This window comes from Gymnoscopelus braueri, assembly GCF_963280865.1.
Source record: "Gymnoscopelus braueri genome assembly, chromosome: 15".
Taxonomy (NCBI): domain Eukaryota; kingdom Metazoa; phylum Chordata; class Actinopteri; order Myctophiformes; family Myctophidae; genus Gymnoscopelus; species Gymnoscopelus braueri.
The window spans coordinates 21,119,347-21,136,158 of NC_137620.1; the positions used below are offsets into that span (position 1 = coordinate 21,119,347).

Below are 16,812 nucleotides of genomic sequence, written 5' to 3' on the forward strand. Positions count from 1 at the left end.
ACAACATGCACATCCAGTTCCCTTCTTGCTTCCCGGTTGTAGAGGTGGTAAGCTGCAGACACTGTTTTGCCCATGCTGAGCTGAAGATGCCACTTCTGGAGGTAGTTTGCCAGGATGCCCATGTCTCGGTTGAGGCCATCTTCCATCGCCTTCCATGTTGGACGTCGAAGCATGATAGCCAGGTCGTCCGCATAGCCGTACTTAGTGGATGTTGTATCTGGCAGGTCATGAATGTAGATGTTAAACAACATTGGTGAGAGGACGGAGCCTTGCGGGACGCCGTTCCTCAGCCTTCTGAGCCTACTGATCTGGCCATCGCTGGTCTGTAGGATGAAGCTCCGGTTGGATATCATCTCCATGATGAACCTCACCATATGCCGGTCCGGGATTGTCCTCAGCAGTTTCAGATGTAGTCCACGGTGCCACACGGTGTCGTAGGCGGCTGTCAGGTCCAGGAATACAACTCCGGCTTTCTCATTGTCCTGAAAGCTGTCCTCTATGTCCTGAGTGAGTAGCGTAACCTGGTCCACTGTTGACCTGCCTCTGCGAAAGCCGGCTTGTTCCGGGGGGAGTTGTGGGTCCACCACTGGCTCGATACGGCTGTGTATAAGCCTCTCCAGGATCTTATATGGGACGCAGAGCAGAGAGATGGGCCTATAGGACTTCGGGTCTTCGGGGGGTTTGTTTGGCTTTGGCAAGGCTATGACGGAGGCACGGCGCCAGGTCTTTGGAATCTTGGACCTCCGGAAGCACGATGAGAAGAACGAGCAAAGCCAGTGGGATGTTCTTTCACTTTGGTGTATGACAAACTATGGATGGATATTGTCTCGACCTGGTGACTTGCCCGGCTTCAGTTTTTTCATTGCTGCCCTTAGTTCCGCTGTCGTGAAGTCTCCCGAAAGGTTAGCATCCACGTTGGCTGCCCTGGAGAGAGATGACACCTCACACGATGTCAGACGAGTGAAGTGTTTGTCTGCCTCAGGGAAGCGGCCATTTTTTAGGAGCTGGGAAGCAATGGCGTCGGCTGACACTGGACACCTACGGGGTGTTGTTTTTCTCCCTGAGAGCAGGTTGATTGTCTGCCATGCCTTCCGGCTGGAGTGGGTGAAGTCGATAGATTCCACTACTTCAGTCCACCTAGCCCTTCGGGTGTTGTCCAGCTTCTGCAGTAGAGTTGTTGCTGTTGCGTCCATTTCTCCCCTGGAGCTCGCCTGCTGGTGTTGACGCAGCAGGTAGCTGCACTCCTCGTCCCAGCCAGGGATATAGTTCTTATTGAATCCACGTGGGATGTTGTGCTTTGCTGCCCTTAGGAGGACTTCACAGTAGGCGGTGTATGCAGCATCAACATCGGCTGCTTCTGGGTCCGGGAGACCAGCAGTTCTTCTCTCCGTTTCAGCCATAAACATCTGCCAGTTCGCTTTCCTGAAGTTCCATCTCCTGACCGGTTTGCCAGCTACTGGCTGTACCAGTGATGGTACTTTGATGACTGATGGTCGATGGTGTGACCGAGGGAACCTGTCCAGGACATGTCTCTCCGGTTTCAGGTCGTTATTACGACATACAGCAAAGGCAAGGTCTGGATTGGTGTACGAGTTCCAGCGTGCAGAGAAGAAGCTCGGGGGCTCTTTTGGGTCGAATAGCAGCAGTGCTTCAGTGTTAGAAGCCCACTCACTCAGTACCTCACCATCTTGTGATGTGTTGTTATAACCCCAGTCCGTATGTTGGCAATTGAAGTCACCAGCATAGATGGCAGGAGCTGTCACAGATGGAAGTGATGTTATAGTAAGCGCTGTTGGTGGGGGCTTGTATACATTCACAACAGATGTTTCTTGGATTTTGGTGACCAGCCACTCCATGTTGCAGCCAGGTGGGGATTGACTGGTGGCTGACCAGCTCAGTCCTTCCCTGACAAAGGTTGCTATTCCATGCTTCTTGCTGCGGATGGATCCAGCAAGGAGGAACCCGCATCACACTCAGTGATTTTAAACCTGTGATCATGCCAGTGATGTGTTCTACCGTGTCGCTATATACGTAGTATGACCTGCAGAAAGCCAAGCGTAGCCCTTTACTAACCATTTCATCCATTGAAAACGCGCTAGCGTATCTCCACGACCATGCGTATCTCCACGACCACGCCCATGTCATGCAGGGAATGATTATTGTATCCCTCCGAAAAAACCTAGAACACACACACCACTGGATCATGTTGAAAGCTGAATAAACATAAACATAAAACTCTCTAAAAAAGAGCATCAGTAGGTCCAGATAGCAAATGTTATGTACATGAGGTTAGACATATGGTGCAAAAAGTAGCAGCACAATGGCAGTTTCACGTATACTGTAAGAAGGTAGCCTGTATAAGGCAAACACACACACACACACACACACACACACACATGCACGCACACTACAGTTTCAATGGCATGAAAACATAGTACAACTGCTGCAATGATTGGCATTCGCCATTCAACACCTAAATACAGTTACACACGCTTGTGTGTGTATGGTGTGCCATCACTTCAGTGATGTGTGCTTGTGAATGGGTGTGAACATTATGCACATTGTAAAGTGCTTTGGAGAAAGAGCAGAGGCACTACAAAAATGCACCATTTACCATTTTACACACAAACACACTGAGTGGCAGTCTTATTGAGAAAGAAGTTGGTACCATTGTAGACCGTCACATGCATGGTGACCAGTGAGTGATCTTTTTTTCAATACACTGCCTATTCAAATAATGGATATAATAGATAATAGGGCTCTGCACAGCTTTGTCAGCACTGCAGCCTATCATGTGGTTATTTACACAGGAAACGTGCAAAAGGAAACACGCACACAAGAAAAACTCGTATACTGTACAGAGGCGTGCCGTGCATGTATAAGCATCTTCGATGTTTGGTGGTCAGTACAGGAAGTTTGAATGGGAAGGAAATGAAGATCAACTAGAAATACATATTTGCGGATGTGCCTCCGCCGTCCAGTTGCAGTTTTATATATGTAGACTCGATGTGAAGATCTTGAAGGAATTCAACAATTAAATGTAGTAAACAGAAATGTTGCAAAGATTTTAGACATGTTTGAAACATGTTTTGCGAGGTCACCTTGATCTTTGAGCACTGAAATATCACGCTGCTCTGCTCACACGAATGAGATGTAGCCTATGTGAGGTCACACAGTGACTTTGACCTACATCGTTGGTTCTCAACCTGTGGGTCTGGACCCCAGGGGGATCCCCCCATGATGACAGTAAAGTGATAATTTAAGGACTTTAATACCTTAAAAAGAAAGAAAGAAAGAAAAGGAAAGGAAAAAAGACTTAGGCTATACCGCATCAAAAGTAATCAACACATTATACAATAAAAACTGGTCAAACATTGGCCAAATTGTCAAATAATATAAGAAAGAGGCAACATTTTTGAAAATAGCTACAAGCTCACAACGCCTCACAGTGTGAGACCTTGTGACCTTGTAGATCTGCTATTTTCACAATATTTATCTGTGGAACCAAGTCAAACTAAATGTAATGCCTAAATTTCCAAGTACTTGTCAGGGTGTTTGTACTTTTACAAACACTAAGTACATTTTGAATTCCGGACTTTTAGCAGTAACAGAATATTTCTACATTGCAGTATTGATACTTTTACTTAAGTTTAAAAAATGAGTACTTTTCCCACACAGCCCGTAAATGAACAGAGCAAAGGTCAAGGTAACATTTTCTGTAGCACTCCTCGGGTTTTGCAGAAGATTGCATTTTTCCCACTGTAGCACTACCGCTGCGCCATCTAGCGGTGATTACAAGAATAAAATAAAAAGTACCAGAGTATCGTCGGTCGTCTTCCATTGGTCACCTCTCGTGCAGCTTCTTAGCCAATCACAGCATGACCGTGGGATCTGGTTCTTTGTTTACATGACGTAATATAAATGCGCCACACACATATGTTCCAGCGTTGCCATGTCCCCTATTATAAGCGACTTTGGGCTTATTTTTCTGTAAAGTTGCTTGTAAATATTGGTAGTTGCGTGTTGCGTTTTTTTGGGGGGGGCTTGTTTCTTAATTATCGTTTAAACCAGTGGTTCTAAAACATTTTCATGTCAAGAACCCCCAAATTAATATGTATTTGTCCGCTGACCCCCATCTGAAAATATTTTATGCCAGGGACCCCCATACAAGATTTGTTAAAATGTCTTTAAAAAAACATTTCTTCCAAGATTTTTTTTAAAATAGCAGATCTACAAGCTATTTTGGTTTCATTGGGGTTGGTGTGGAGCGGTTCATGTGATGCAGCCGAGAGAGTAGTCGTGTGACCCTCAACACAGGATTTGAGAATCCCAGGCTCAAAGTATTAAAAAATTATGATAGTAAGACCAGCATCAGTGCTTTCTGCACATGATGAAAAAGAAATAACTGGAGCAGTGGAAACATCTACAGGGCTATGGGTGTGTGATAAACAAATTATCAACACATCGTTGTTGTCCGAGGTTATCCAACCAAAGGCAAAGTTTGCATAGTGACCGAATGATTAAATACATTTCCATGGAAAACCCACCATCAAAGGAAAGGTGACAATGCTCATAAGTGCAGTTGTACAACAAACAGTATAGAGGAAGGATGAGGAGGGAAGGGAATGGTTAGAGGAGGTACAGTAAAAAAAACCACCTGTAGGCCTATATACGTGTCTTAAAAGCCTACACCAAGCTAGTGTAAGTAAGTGGCAAACAGATTTTTTTTTGGGGGGGAAATTATGCCACATATCTAGAATGATTGGTTGTGAATAATTAACCTTTTTGCTAAAGTGCCAAATCCCAACACGTTGTCTCAAGACACTTTACATGTAGAGCAGAGACCCAACATTGTCCCACCCTGACCAAGCAATTTCAGAAAAAGTCCCCCATTCAGTGTGGGGCTCCTGAACAATGTTTTATTTGTGCTACATAATATGTGGCAGGCAGAGGGCGCCCCAATCTTCTAAAGTTAAAGCACAGTGCTTAACCACATGAAACGTAGTGTCCCTATTCTAGGCATGTCATAGAACATTCTGCAAAAATAGCAGATCTAATAAGCTCACAACACATCACATTGCAATATGTTTTGAGCTTATAGATATTTTCACTATTTGATAGACAACTAAGTATATAGGGTTTAACTTTAAGTGGTTAAAAGTGCATTTGTCTTGAAGGCCCAAGAGCTAGTTTAGTTAGGATTGTACTGGTGCTAGAAATCCTTGAAAATGGTTTTATGTATACATGCACATTTTATCCCCATAGTCTCTAGTGTTTGTTTATAGTGATACTTCTACTCCACATAGATGAGTAGCCTGCATGGTGAAGAAAAACAATGTCAAGAATTTCCACTCAAAGATCCTCTCCATTAACCAAGGTACTTTTAGTTTTGCGGTCATGTGTTCATTATGTATTCCCCTCCTCTTGTCTGTTCTTTGTTATTCATCCTGTCCATCTTTTTCCGTGTATCTGTTTTTGGTTTCCGTCAGAATGTTTAAATGGTGTGCTGTGAGACACACACACACACACACACACACACACACACACACACACACACACACACATTTTTTTATGTGTACAGTACAAGCTTGTAGATCTGCTATTTCTGCTATACATGCAGGTGTGCGTTGAGCACAGAAAGTTTGAAAACCACTGATCTATTCTACAAACTCACTCGCTTCTTTCCATCCACAACTTTTTGACATCCTATATACTATTAATGCTCCGTCAAACCGGTTCTATGGCTGCTATAGAGTTTTGAAGTGGAACTCGACACCCTTGTGTTATGGATTCTTGTGGAAAAGGCATCAGAGAGGCAGATCCTGGATTTCTCCTGGATTTGGGAGAATCCAGGAGAAACTCCCAAAATTCACCAGAACACAGTAAATTACATCTACTATGTTAAAAAAACTTTCTGGGGGAGGACCCCCAGACCCCCGCTTGGGGGGTGTGGTCAGTGCATGCCATCATACAGAGATATTAACTTTTAAGTAATAAATGGTTATTATTAAAGATGGGTCTTACATTGCTTCAGTCATCAAATCAATTTCTGTAGGCCTACTTTTGGCGTTTTAATGGATGAAATGTACCCATCATTTTCCAATGCTAGTAAAGCAAGCCTGATAAAAGTATCAAACCGGTTTGACAGGACATTACATCTACTCTGTTAAAAGGTTTCGGAGGGAGTTTTACATAATTATACTGTACTGTAACTGTGATGTTTGGGGAGATGTGGACGCATAGAAGGAAAAAAAAAGTTGTCTTTTAGTACAGTACCTGTCCTGCTTCGTTACTGAACAAAGTTTCCAAGTGCACACATTTACTGGGATTGGGATCATCTTTAATTAACCGATACCACCTGGGCGCTCAGGTGGATATTTGTCACCGCACGTACTCCTACGGGTTGGGGCGGCAGCTGTCAGCAGGGCATGTTGGGGCGGGAGGAGTGTGACGGAGGCACTGCGTCCCAGAAATGTGTGGGGAGGGAGGAATTGGCATAACGACTCAAACTGGGGAGAAAAGGGGATAGAAATAGTTTGCTACTCTTACTGCTAAATTTAGATTTACATATGAAAACGGGCTACATCTGTGAGTCACACAGCCTGCTTGTTGATGTCATGACTCATGATGAATCACTTTTTATGAGATAGCTACTCGGAAAGCCACGTGTGTGTGCGTGCGTGCGTGCGTGCATGTGTGTGTGTGTGCGTGTTTGTGTGTACGTGCAGTCCAACGTGGTACAAGAACATGCATACAGTGGAAGGGACGTGTTAACCCATTAAGACCTGAGGCCCATTCTAAAAATGTCCTCTAAAAATGTCCTCTAAATCCTAACAGTTTTCTGAAAAATGTATGTTGCTATATGAGTGGTGCTCAAACCTTTTCATGTCAAGGACCCCCAAAATTATATTTGGCCACAGACTCCCATCTCAAAATATCTTGTTCCAGGGGACCCCCTTTAAAATATATATATATAATATATATTTAAAGATATAAAAAAAAAAAAAAACGATTTAAAAGAAATAGCAGATCTACAAGCTCAGCGCGGCACATAGTGACGCGCTATGAACTTGTATATCTGCAAAGAAAGTACGCTACTTTTCACGACATACATATACGTACATTCAGTGTTCTTCGAAGTCATGAAACAACCTTCTGGTTAATGTATTCAACCTTTATTACAAAACGTGTCTAAATGGCTCCATTAATTTACATGTTTCCATTGTTTGTAAACCTACTCCAATAACTACATGGTATGCTACATATACTGTATGCTCTCAATCGCAGTGAAGATTTTATTTATCTGTACTGAAATGATCTTCTAATACTACTTGACTTGTATCACGTTACACATTTTGCACATCCACATTCCACTCTCAAAATTACACTTAGCCATGTTGGTCATTCCATCCACAAATGAAAACATACATAAATATTGAGTAGAAATAAAAAACAATATTGTACCGCTTATTATTATACCTACTTACAGTAGGCCTACTACTACTACTAAAAGCAAATTGTTTGTAGTTGCGTATTAAGCATTTATATACTTTATCATACGTCAAATAGACCAAAAAAGCCAATCTACAAGCTCACAATGTGACGCAGTGCGTTGTGATCTTGTAGAGCTGCTATTTTTTAAAGTTGTAAAAGTAATAATAAAATATATACATATTTTTTTTATCTTTGCCTAAAATGGGTATGCCAGGGTTAATGTGGTTAAAGTAATGCATTATTATTAGATTAATCAGTTCACTGTCCAGTGGGTCATTGTTTATGATGTCTTATCTGGAGGAGGCCCCTCCCTGTTGCTGCTGTCTCCCGATAACAAAGCGGACCAGCTTCCTCACCCAGGCCGACTGCGGATTCAGGCAGACTTTCTCACCGCTCGCCAGGCCAGCTCTGAAAAACAAACCACAAACAAAATGAAAGATGATATGGCGGAGAATGTTATTTCTTATCTTTTTGGCTTTGTAGGTTGTATTTCTGCAATGGTCTGAATCGGTTCTGGCAAGAGTCTGAACTTGTGAGGAATACTCTGAGATCTAGCTGTTACTTGCACTCTTTGAAATTCTTGTAATTTGTTTGTGTAAAAATGTAATGCTATGTTTACTGTAATCAGGGCGTCATTGGAAAAGAGAGCTAGCTCTCAATTGACCTTCCTGAATGGCATCACACACACCAATGTGTACTATTTTCACTATTTTTGAAAAAATATCGAAAGTGTTCATCTAGATGTAATGCCCAAAATATGGATGATGCCAGTTGAAGGTGGTTAGTCTGTCTATTTAACCAATGAAAAAGCCTGAGCTTGCGACTAAATAATAACTACATTAGATCCGTTGGAACACAGGTTATTTATTTTTTTCATTTCCTGAAAAGTTACCGTTTTGGAACATACGAGGGTTTTCCACCCAACAGTGACGATGTGTGGTGGATGCCGAAATGAGCTGCAGCCTGACTTACATCAGTGGTTGTCAAACCTTTTTATGTCAAGGACCCCCAAAATTATATGTATTTGGCTACAGCCGAGTCACTTGGTGCTGCGCGGCACTTGGTGCTGTGCTATGAGCTTGTATATCTGCTATTTTTGCATAGCCAAAGTATAAAATATGGTTAAAGTCGGTTAAAAATGATTGTGATGCTATATTAATTTTGCTGGGGACCCCTGGGAGTCCCCGGACCCCACTTGGAGAACCAATGAATGACTTACATGATCTCTGTGGCTTGACAGTGAGCACCTTTGGGGATCAGCTTGATGCTCTTCAGGCTGTTTGGAGGGATGATCCTGGATTCCACTTGTGGACATTGGCAGTGTGTGTTGTAGTTCCTGCTGATGGGTGGCATGCCTAACACGGACACAAGGTACATACAGTATATCTATGATGTATGACTCCAAACTTGGGCAAGGTTTCAGCCCCATTAGAGCCCCATGACTTCTATAACAGGGGTCTTCAACGGGGGGTCCGGGACCCCTAGTGGGTCCTCGGAGATACTGCAGGGGGGCCACCAAATCTTTGTGTGATAGGGACTTTTTTTTTTTTTTTTTTTACATTAACGACTTGAACACTCACATCCCTATTATTGGGGGGGGGGGGGGTCATTAGCCAAAAATAGCAGATCTACAAGCTCACAGATCGTAGATCAAGCTTGTAGATCGGCTATTTTTGGCGAAGAGGTTTGGTGTACAGGGAAAAAAGAGCAGACCAAGTACCAAGTCAAAGGTTAAGTTTACAAAGTATTGAGGGTTTAAGTCGTTAAATGTCTGAAAACACACATTTAACAGGATCCAATATGTAGTGGGGGGGGGGGGGGGGGGTCCCTGCTTCATCTCTCTCTCAGCCAAGGGGTCCTTGGCCTGAAAAACGTTGAAGACCCCTCTTCTATAAAATTGAAGGTTAATATTTTGCTATTTGCAATTTGTCATAATGACAAATTATACAGCTTACAGTGTACGTAAACAGTTTTCTTCATTCAGATCATATCTGACCATTTCACAAAAGGCTACCAATGCTGTGTGTGTACACACTTTTATGCACATGGTATAAAATAACCAAAGAGACTATAGTGAAATGAGAGATTCGGAGAGCTGAAAGACTTCAGTAAAACTCAAATCAAGTGATTTATTTGACCAAGTAACTTGTTATTTTGTTTGTCATAACATATACAATACTAAACTGGTTTGTATTTCCACAGGGGTCTGTTATAGGGTAGTATTTATCACCATCATTTCAACCAATATACTTTAATACAAATAACTGTATATAGTAAATTCCTCATTTTCACTCTTTCTCACGATGACTTGCACATTTCCCTTGTATGACCCAAATGCTGACAGTGCATGTTTGATACTATGTTTTTCACCATGCGCCGTGATGAATTGCATCACCTAATGGAAAAAGACAAACACCCGATGTATCCTTGTAAGCCAATGACTTTTGGGCTCTCTGAAAATACCTGGAATTCTGGAAATTGGTATGTGGTTATCAAGTACTCTTCTCAAATATATGTCACGTGTGTGACAAATCAAAATTAATTAAAATGATGTATGCTGCCTCCATACACAGCACATAACTCCTTTGCAGTATGACTTAGTGTTTCTAGTGTGTCGGCATGCTATATGTTGCTGCGGTCTTACCGTTAACCAGGACGACCAGGGTTAGAAAACCCAGCAGGAGATAGAGCCTCATGTTGTTTTAAGTTATTGATGGTTGTAATTAACACCAGTAGAGAGAGATGAACAATGGCAATGATGGTGATATCCTTAGACAACACTGGACACTCTGCACTTTACTATTTATACACAGAACTATTGTGTTTATGGTGCAATCAGCTGGGGGGGGGGGGGCAGCATAAGGTAGTCATGAGACAGGGAAACACCAGAGGCTCCCTTGGGGTTTGGGAAATGAGACTGCAGTCAGTCATAGACATACATCCTCTAGAACAGTGGTTCTCAACTACTAGCTGTTATGTACTGTAGCCCTAAATTAGAAAGCTTGCAATGACCAATTAAACTGTATAGATATCTAGCCTGGCAGGATTGTAAATGCATTGTAAATGTAGTATACAGACATGCAAAAGTGTCACTTTTCAGCTACAGTCACCTTTTTGAACCCAAATAGGGCAATTGTGTGACACCTGACCCGAAAGAAAACAACATGTTGTCACCTTTTTCTCCTCTGGGCTGTTTGCATGCCTGAGTATAGAAAACTAATGTGTATGCCCAGAACCTGATAACCCATGATTCTATGTGCAAATACAGACTACACACATACAGTAACAAGGGGTATCGTGGTTGGTGTGGAGTTGTTGGATAGAGGAAAACAGACCTCCAATGTGGTTAGTTTCAGACCACTGTGTCTGCTATAAACAAGAGTAGCTGTTGGATTAACTCTTAACTTGAGTGCTTAAGAGGGGTACAAGTACAATTGGCCAATTACCCACATTGTACTTATGACAATGTTTTTAGTATTAATTATGAAGTATCGTCCTAATTAAGATCAAAAGGTTCCATCTTTCTTCCTGCTTCTCTAGGGTATACAGTATACATATAAAGCAAACACAACAAAAACGTTGCCGAACATGCCGAACATTTAATGCCAATCTAATGCCAATCGAACGTACATGGTAAAATTGATTTTATTTGGTAAGATAACAAGCCTTCTGGGAGACCCCACTGTGATAACACCCAGGGCTGCGGGCTGCTGCTGACACACTGTTTATCTGTGGTTGAGATCAGACTTAATGTGGGCCAGACTGCACAACCACAAGGACATATGACTACAAAGCATGAATATGTAGTATGATCACCATGTGAAGCATGACCACAGTCCCAAAACTTTCCTCCTTCAATGAACTAATTAAAGAGAGAGAGCATGAGAGATAGAGACAAAGCTAGATGTTTTATTATTTTACATCACATGTTAGTTATCATTATTACAGGCATTAATACTGTAGTATAGAATCACTGCTATTGATGAGAGGAGTGACTGTGCACAAATCTGGTGACAGTGGTGAGGAACGTCTTTTATTAGCAATATTTATACTTGCATACAGTAAATATTATTTGTATTATTATGATCTCTCCATATACATACTACTGTACACACGTCATCACTAGTACAACTCCTTCTAGTATGACTGTAAATTCTGATAAGAGATAAATGTACAGTGACTTAATGTGAGTGTGTTCTATGCACCACCGTTCTATTCATGTTATTAAATGTTGTACAACTTCCTAAAAGCTGTACAGGACTAATTGTTCTGCCTAGTTGTAGTAAAAGAAAGATGTCTTTCACAGTAATGGCGTCATATATGTAAAAAAGAAAGAGAAAAAGAACCTTGAAGCTTATTAGACTATAGCAGCTGGTATTATAACACTACACAGAATGTAAAGATGGTACTTGTTGACCAGTTTACCACTAGCCTGGTAAACCAACCCGGTCGGGGAATTCAAATGAAATTGAATTCCGCAAACAGGGTGGTTTACCAGGCTAGTTTACCACTACATTGCAAAAGATCCCTGTGTACTTGGTGTTTGAAATGTTATGCCAGTGAGTGTGTTCACGTGAGTTTACAAGGTTGGACGTCCTCCACTCCTGACATCACAAAACCTGCTCAAGTGAATGTTGGAGACGGGGCTGATTTAGCTGTTAAAACACCCTTTTCCAACATTTATGAGACATATTTGTTGTTTATGAGAATGCCCCATTTTAGTTTTTTTCACATTATTTGAGTAGCCAGCATTTAAAAGATTCTGTTGCCCTGCTTTTAAGGTGCTTGAAGGTGCTGTGTGCATGGTTCCTACTTCTAAATGTTATCCAAATGTGTATGTGTGCACGGCACAGTATGTGTGTATAAATATCTATATTTACTGTACACCCTATACTCTGTGTTTTGTTGAAGGTGTCAGGGTTGCTGGTGGTTGTTGTATAGACCAGTGGTTCTCAACTGGGGGTCCCCCAGGTGAAGTGACAATTTAAGGACTTTTAAGACCTTTTTAATACCCAAAAGTAATCAATACAATAAAAACTGGTCAAACATTGGCCAATCTCAGTCAAATAATATAAGAAAGAGGCAAATTATTTGAAAATAGCCGATCTATAAGCTCTGCTACTTTCCCAATATTGTGGGTTAGGGTAATGCCTCAACTCCTACAACTCCAAGTGCTTTTCAGGGTGGGGGGTCCCCAGTTCAAAAATGTAGATTATTTTGGGGGATCACGGCCTGAAAAGGTTGAGAACCACTGGTATAGACCCTAGACTGTCTCTGTTGTGTTGAGAGTGTCAAGGTTTCTGGTGGTTGTATAGACTTCTAGACGGTCTCTGTTGTGTTGAGGGTGTCAAGGTTTCTGGTGGTTGTATAGACTTCTAGACGGTCTCTGTTGTGTTGAGGGTGTCAAGGTTTCTGGTGGTTGTATAGACTTTAGACGGTCTCTGTTTTGTTGCTGCTGGTGGTTGTATAGACTCTACTGTCTACTGAGACTGTCTCTGTTTTGTTGTCCTGTGAAGGGGATATAACAAAAAAGAACCTCACTGAGAAACCTGCCATAATAGTTAACATATAGCAAATGGTTCACATAACAGATTTGTAATTATTACAGGCAATATTGAACAATGAGAATTAGATTTGTATCCCTCTTAACTTACCTTGAGGCCAGGACCTTCTTTGTGAAGCTTGTATTTGGGTCCAAACACAACATTTGTTTATTTTTGAGAGTGACACTGCGAGAGAGAGATACATAGAGAGAGGGAGAGATACATATCATTTTCTGTTTAATTTCCTGGTACATTACATCGTAGATTCTGCGCCCCCCTGACTTTCTCTCACTCTATAAATCAGCTAAATCACAGATTTTTTAAGTTTCGAAGATTGTATATGTTACAGTTCATGTGGGAAACCAGCAGATGTGGGAAAAGCGGAACGAGGAGCGCTCGTTTTTCCGGCACGGGAATCGGGAAACCGGGGCCAGGCCACGGCCGAGTCGCTTTAAGACTATAGGCCCCTCAAGAGAAACAAAACACCTAAAATGACGTAAAATGCATCCTTGAGGCCAGGGCGGCGATTAGCGGACCCGGTTAGCCCGTTCGGCTTCCCGTTCGTTGTCGTTATTGTTTTTTAAAATGGCAGGTTAAGCCATTTCACAATAGTGGTGCCGCAGCCAAAGCCTATATATTTGGGGGTCTTTGGCATCGAAAAGTTTGGGAACCCTCTAGGTCAGCGCTACTCAACCCGCGGCCCGCGGGCCGCATGCGGCCCGATCGCAGCGTCTTGGCGGCCCCCTCAAGGTCAAAAAAAAAAAAAAAAGCCTAGGATAAAAATACACATTTCCGTTCAAATATGGGTTGCTAAAACATTTTTCAAAAACAAACAGACAGACATACATACAGGTGCGTCAATTGTTACAGGTATAATGCATAGTTTTCTATGCATTTCGGGTTTTTGGGGGGGTTTGACCCCCAAATTTTTCCGGCCGCGCGGCTTTGCCGCGCGCCCAGGATAGGTGTCTGCCACTGGACATACACACAACACAAAATAAACTGGTACAGTGAAAAGAATATGATGTCAAAATGTATATTTTCTTGTGTGTTACAAAATCGAAAAATCCAAAATAGGACCGTCATTTTTATGGCGGCCCCTTGGACTTTTGGTATTTTGCTGAGTGGCCCCTGAGCCATCTTAAGTTGAGTAGCCCTGCTCTAGGTAAATGCCTTAAATGTTGGTGTACTTACATGACTTCTGTCTTGCTGCAGTATGGACGGGGAGGAAGCTGCTGGACACTTTTGATGAGTCTAGTTGTCCGTTGGTCCAGTCTTGCATTTGTCCTAGGACAGCGGCAGCGCATTTCAATTGGAACTACTCCTCCTGTGAATACAAGGACAAGTAAGGAGTTATTAGCGTGGTTGCCCAAAAGGGCAACACACTAAAGTGCTTTGGCGACTTTAATATTTATAGAGTTACCCCAAAACATCTTCACGCTACTCCTCCCACAGTTAAAGCGGCATACACTCGAGCCATATGTCAAATCGACCATTTTGCTAAGAGATGTGGTATAGTTTCATTTATATAAATGTATTTGTGAAATAACTCTCAATGCAAGTGGGTGGGTTTTTGCCGAACTTTAGACTTGATTTTATTACCTTTATAAACATTGTCATAAATACTACGGTATATGCTTCCAGTCGCTAGTTTAAAGTCTTCTTTCAATCACCATGATACGCGTTTTGGTCAATTATGGTCCCATTTATTTTAAGATTGATGATAAAGTAGGGTATGCTTTAGGAGAGGCGTGGCTACCTTATGATGCTTTGATTGAAAAGCTACACAACCAATAGCATTCATTTCCGGTTGCTTAGGATATGACGCGATATTGCTGAAAAATAGGCCTCATTTACGGTCTGTAGAGTCTATGGGCGTAACGCTGTCCATTCTTTTTTACAGTCTATGGTTAAAATGTATTAAGTATCAAAAGTAAAAGTACATTGCATGACATTGCACTGATTGTACGGATTGACAGAAACTTTTTGTTTGTGTGTTTTTTTTCATCATGTAGCTGGGTTAGTGTAGCTTGGCAAAAGCTACATCGCTACATTTCAGTGGCACATCATAAGAAAGCACAACCGAGGAATTTTGAGTGCAGTTCATCCATCACAAACCATCCATTTGTAACGATTTCTGAGGCTTGAGTGGGTGTTACATGAATTACATCAAAGAAATTATTCGCCTTAAGCATCCATTAGCTTGTGTGTGTTAGTTGTGGGTGGATTTTGTCCGTCTTACATCTTCCCCAACTTCATCCACTTCAAACACATCATAAGAGCTTTAGCTCTTATCTCCCGGGTGCTCAAAACCAATCTGGGAACCGATCAGCAACAAAAGGCCAAAGGGGGAAAGAAATCCTTGGCTGCTGAATCTGTCTTGACAGATTATAGCTCAAAACTAATCTGGGAACCCATCGGCAAAAAAAATGGAAAAAGAATCCTTTAAATTTGCCTCTGGGGGCTCTCCTTCAGCCCTCATCTTCAGGCGGTGCTACGTGTTTTCATTCCCACTAACAACATTTCTCCCGTGGAACATGGATGTTAGGGACTGTTCATTATTTATGTATGGGCGGTTTGTTTTTTTCCTTCTAACCTTCTAACCATTCCAAAGTCTAGATTGAAGACAAAAGGGGTCCGTTGCCACCAGCTACAGCAGTCTAAATGTCTAATTGTATTTGGTGACAGTGAGGCAGTGGATGTCATTATGCCCTTACACCGGTCCTCTCAATTCTCTACCAGCATTTTTCCATATCCAGCCTAAAGCAACATACATTATCAAAATTATATTATAATAAACATGATGATATCAGGTGTAAAAACCTGTCAGATTCATAGAAGCTTAATCATCAATGACCAGTGTTGAGTGACTTACCCTCTGAAGTGCAGATTACTATGCAGACCAGAAGCAGGATGGCTGGTATTGCAGTATTCATAATTCTGTTGAATGTAAGCATTTCAGTGATTATTAGGAATAAAGCCCGACCGATGCAATATTTTTGGGTCCGATGCCTATCACGATTTTGGAGAGTGCTTGCCCCCCAGTTGCGAATGTTTTGACTGATATTTTGTCCAAAAGTTGCAAAATCAATTCTGATCAATTTGAATTTTGTAAGTTTTTAAGTAAAAAGAAATTAGAAAATTCAAAAATAGCCGATCTAAAAGCTCACAAGTCACAACGTAAAACGTGGTGAGCTTGTAGAGTTGCTATTTTTTCCATTTTGTAAAAGTCTTGAAAATAGTCGAATGACGGGCCCAAAATAGAGACGCCATGTTGAAAATGGTTGAAAATCAAGACACAATGCATCTGCATAATTGCAGATACTGATGTTGTCAAAAAAGTAAAATAATGGTGATAATTAGGAGATATTCCTGCACCTGCTGAGCCTCAAAGCTGTACAGATGAAATGGCGTCCTGGTCTCTCAATAGAGGGTCTGCGTCCCACAACGTCTGTGTCTGTACTTGATGAGGCTGGGTTTTCAACTTTTTATACTCACTTTCTTGTGCATAAAAAATAGTGATGACTCTGGCCAGGGCTTCCACAGAATTCCTCCGCTATCTCAGTGAGTCATTTCAACACTATGACGCACCCTATCGAGTTACCAAAAAAATTGTCAAGCATTTCTCAATGGCTCTGTTGCAGCTGTGTTGCCTAGTGGCCTGGGTTATGCAAGTGCCTTTTTTTCATACCAAACAACTGTTGTAGCAACTCATAATGTAATAACGGCTCATAAAGTAATAACGGTTCATAATGTTATAAACTAAATGTAATAA

At 41.7% G+C, this 16,812-nt stretch overlaps 2 protein-coding genes across 2 annotated transcripts; both read right to left on the reverse strand.

The window, feature by feature from the left end:
* Positions 1–7,172: 7,172 nt before the first annotated feature.
* Positions 7,173–10,266, reverse strand: cxcl19 (chemokine (C-X-C motif) ligand 19). Its single transcript, XM_080451582.1, has 3 exons — positions 10,139–10,266; positions 8,714–8,849; positions 7,173–7,902 (listed from the first exon to the last, which is right to left on the reverse strand). The coding sequence occupies exons 1-3, from the start codon at positions 10,188–10,190 to the stop codon at positions 7,785–7,787; spliced, it is 306 nt and encodes a 101-aa protein (XP_080307708.1). The 5' UTR covers positions 10,191–10,266; the 3' UTR covers positions 7,173–7,784.
* Positions 10,267–11,409: 1,143 nt separating this feature from the next.
* Positions 11,410–16,516, reverse strand: LOC308101833 (permeability factor 2-like). Its single transcript, XM_080451335.1, has 5 exons — positions 16,416–16,516; positions 15,913–15,977; positions 14,232–14,364; positions 13,149–13,223; positions 11,410–13,002 (listed from the first exon to the last, which is right to left on the reverse strand). The coding sequence occupies exons 2-5, from the start codon at positions 15,971–15,973 to the stop codon at positions 12,975–12,977; spliced, it is 297 nt and encodes a 98-aa protein (XP_080307461.1). The 5' UTR covers positions 15,974–15,977; positions 16,416–16,516; the 3' UTR covers positions 11,410–12,974.
* Between the last annotated feature and the right edge of the window lie 296 nt (positions 16,517–16,812).

Excerpts from the sequence above, each read along its gene's own strand:
- LOC308101833 (XM_080451335.1), bottom strand. The coding sequence starts at position 15,973 with ATGAATACTGCAATACCAGCCATCCTGCTTCTGGTCTGCATAGTAATC. Across the intron at positions 14,365-15,912 it reads AGTAATCTGCACTTCAGAGG|GAGGAGTAGTTCCAATTGAA; the intron begins GTAAGTCACTCA and ends TTGTATTCACAG. Across the intron at positions 13,003-13,148 it reads AAGAAGGTCCTGGCCTCAAG|GACAACAAAACAGAGACAGT; the intron begins GTAAGTTAAGAG and ends TCCCCTTCACAG.
- cxcl19 (XM_080451582.1), bottom strand. The coding sequence starts at position 10,190 with ATGAGGCTCTATCTCCTGCTGGGTTTTCTAACCCTGGTCGTCCTGGTT. Across the intron at positions 8,850-10,138 it reads CCTGGTCGTCCTGGTTAACG|GCATGCCACCCATCAGCAGG; the intron begins GTAAGACCGCAG and ends TGTCCGTGTTAG. Across the intron at positions 7,903-8,713 it reads TGTCAAGCCACAGAGATCAT|AGCTGGCCTGGCGAGCGGTG; the intron begins GTAAGTCATTCA and ends TTTGTTTTTCAG.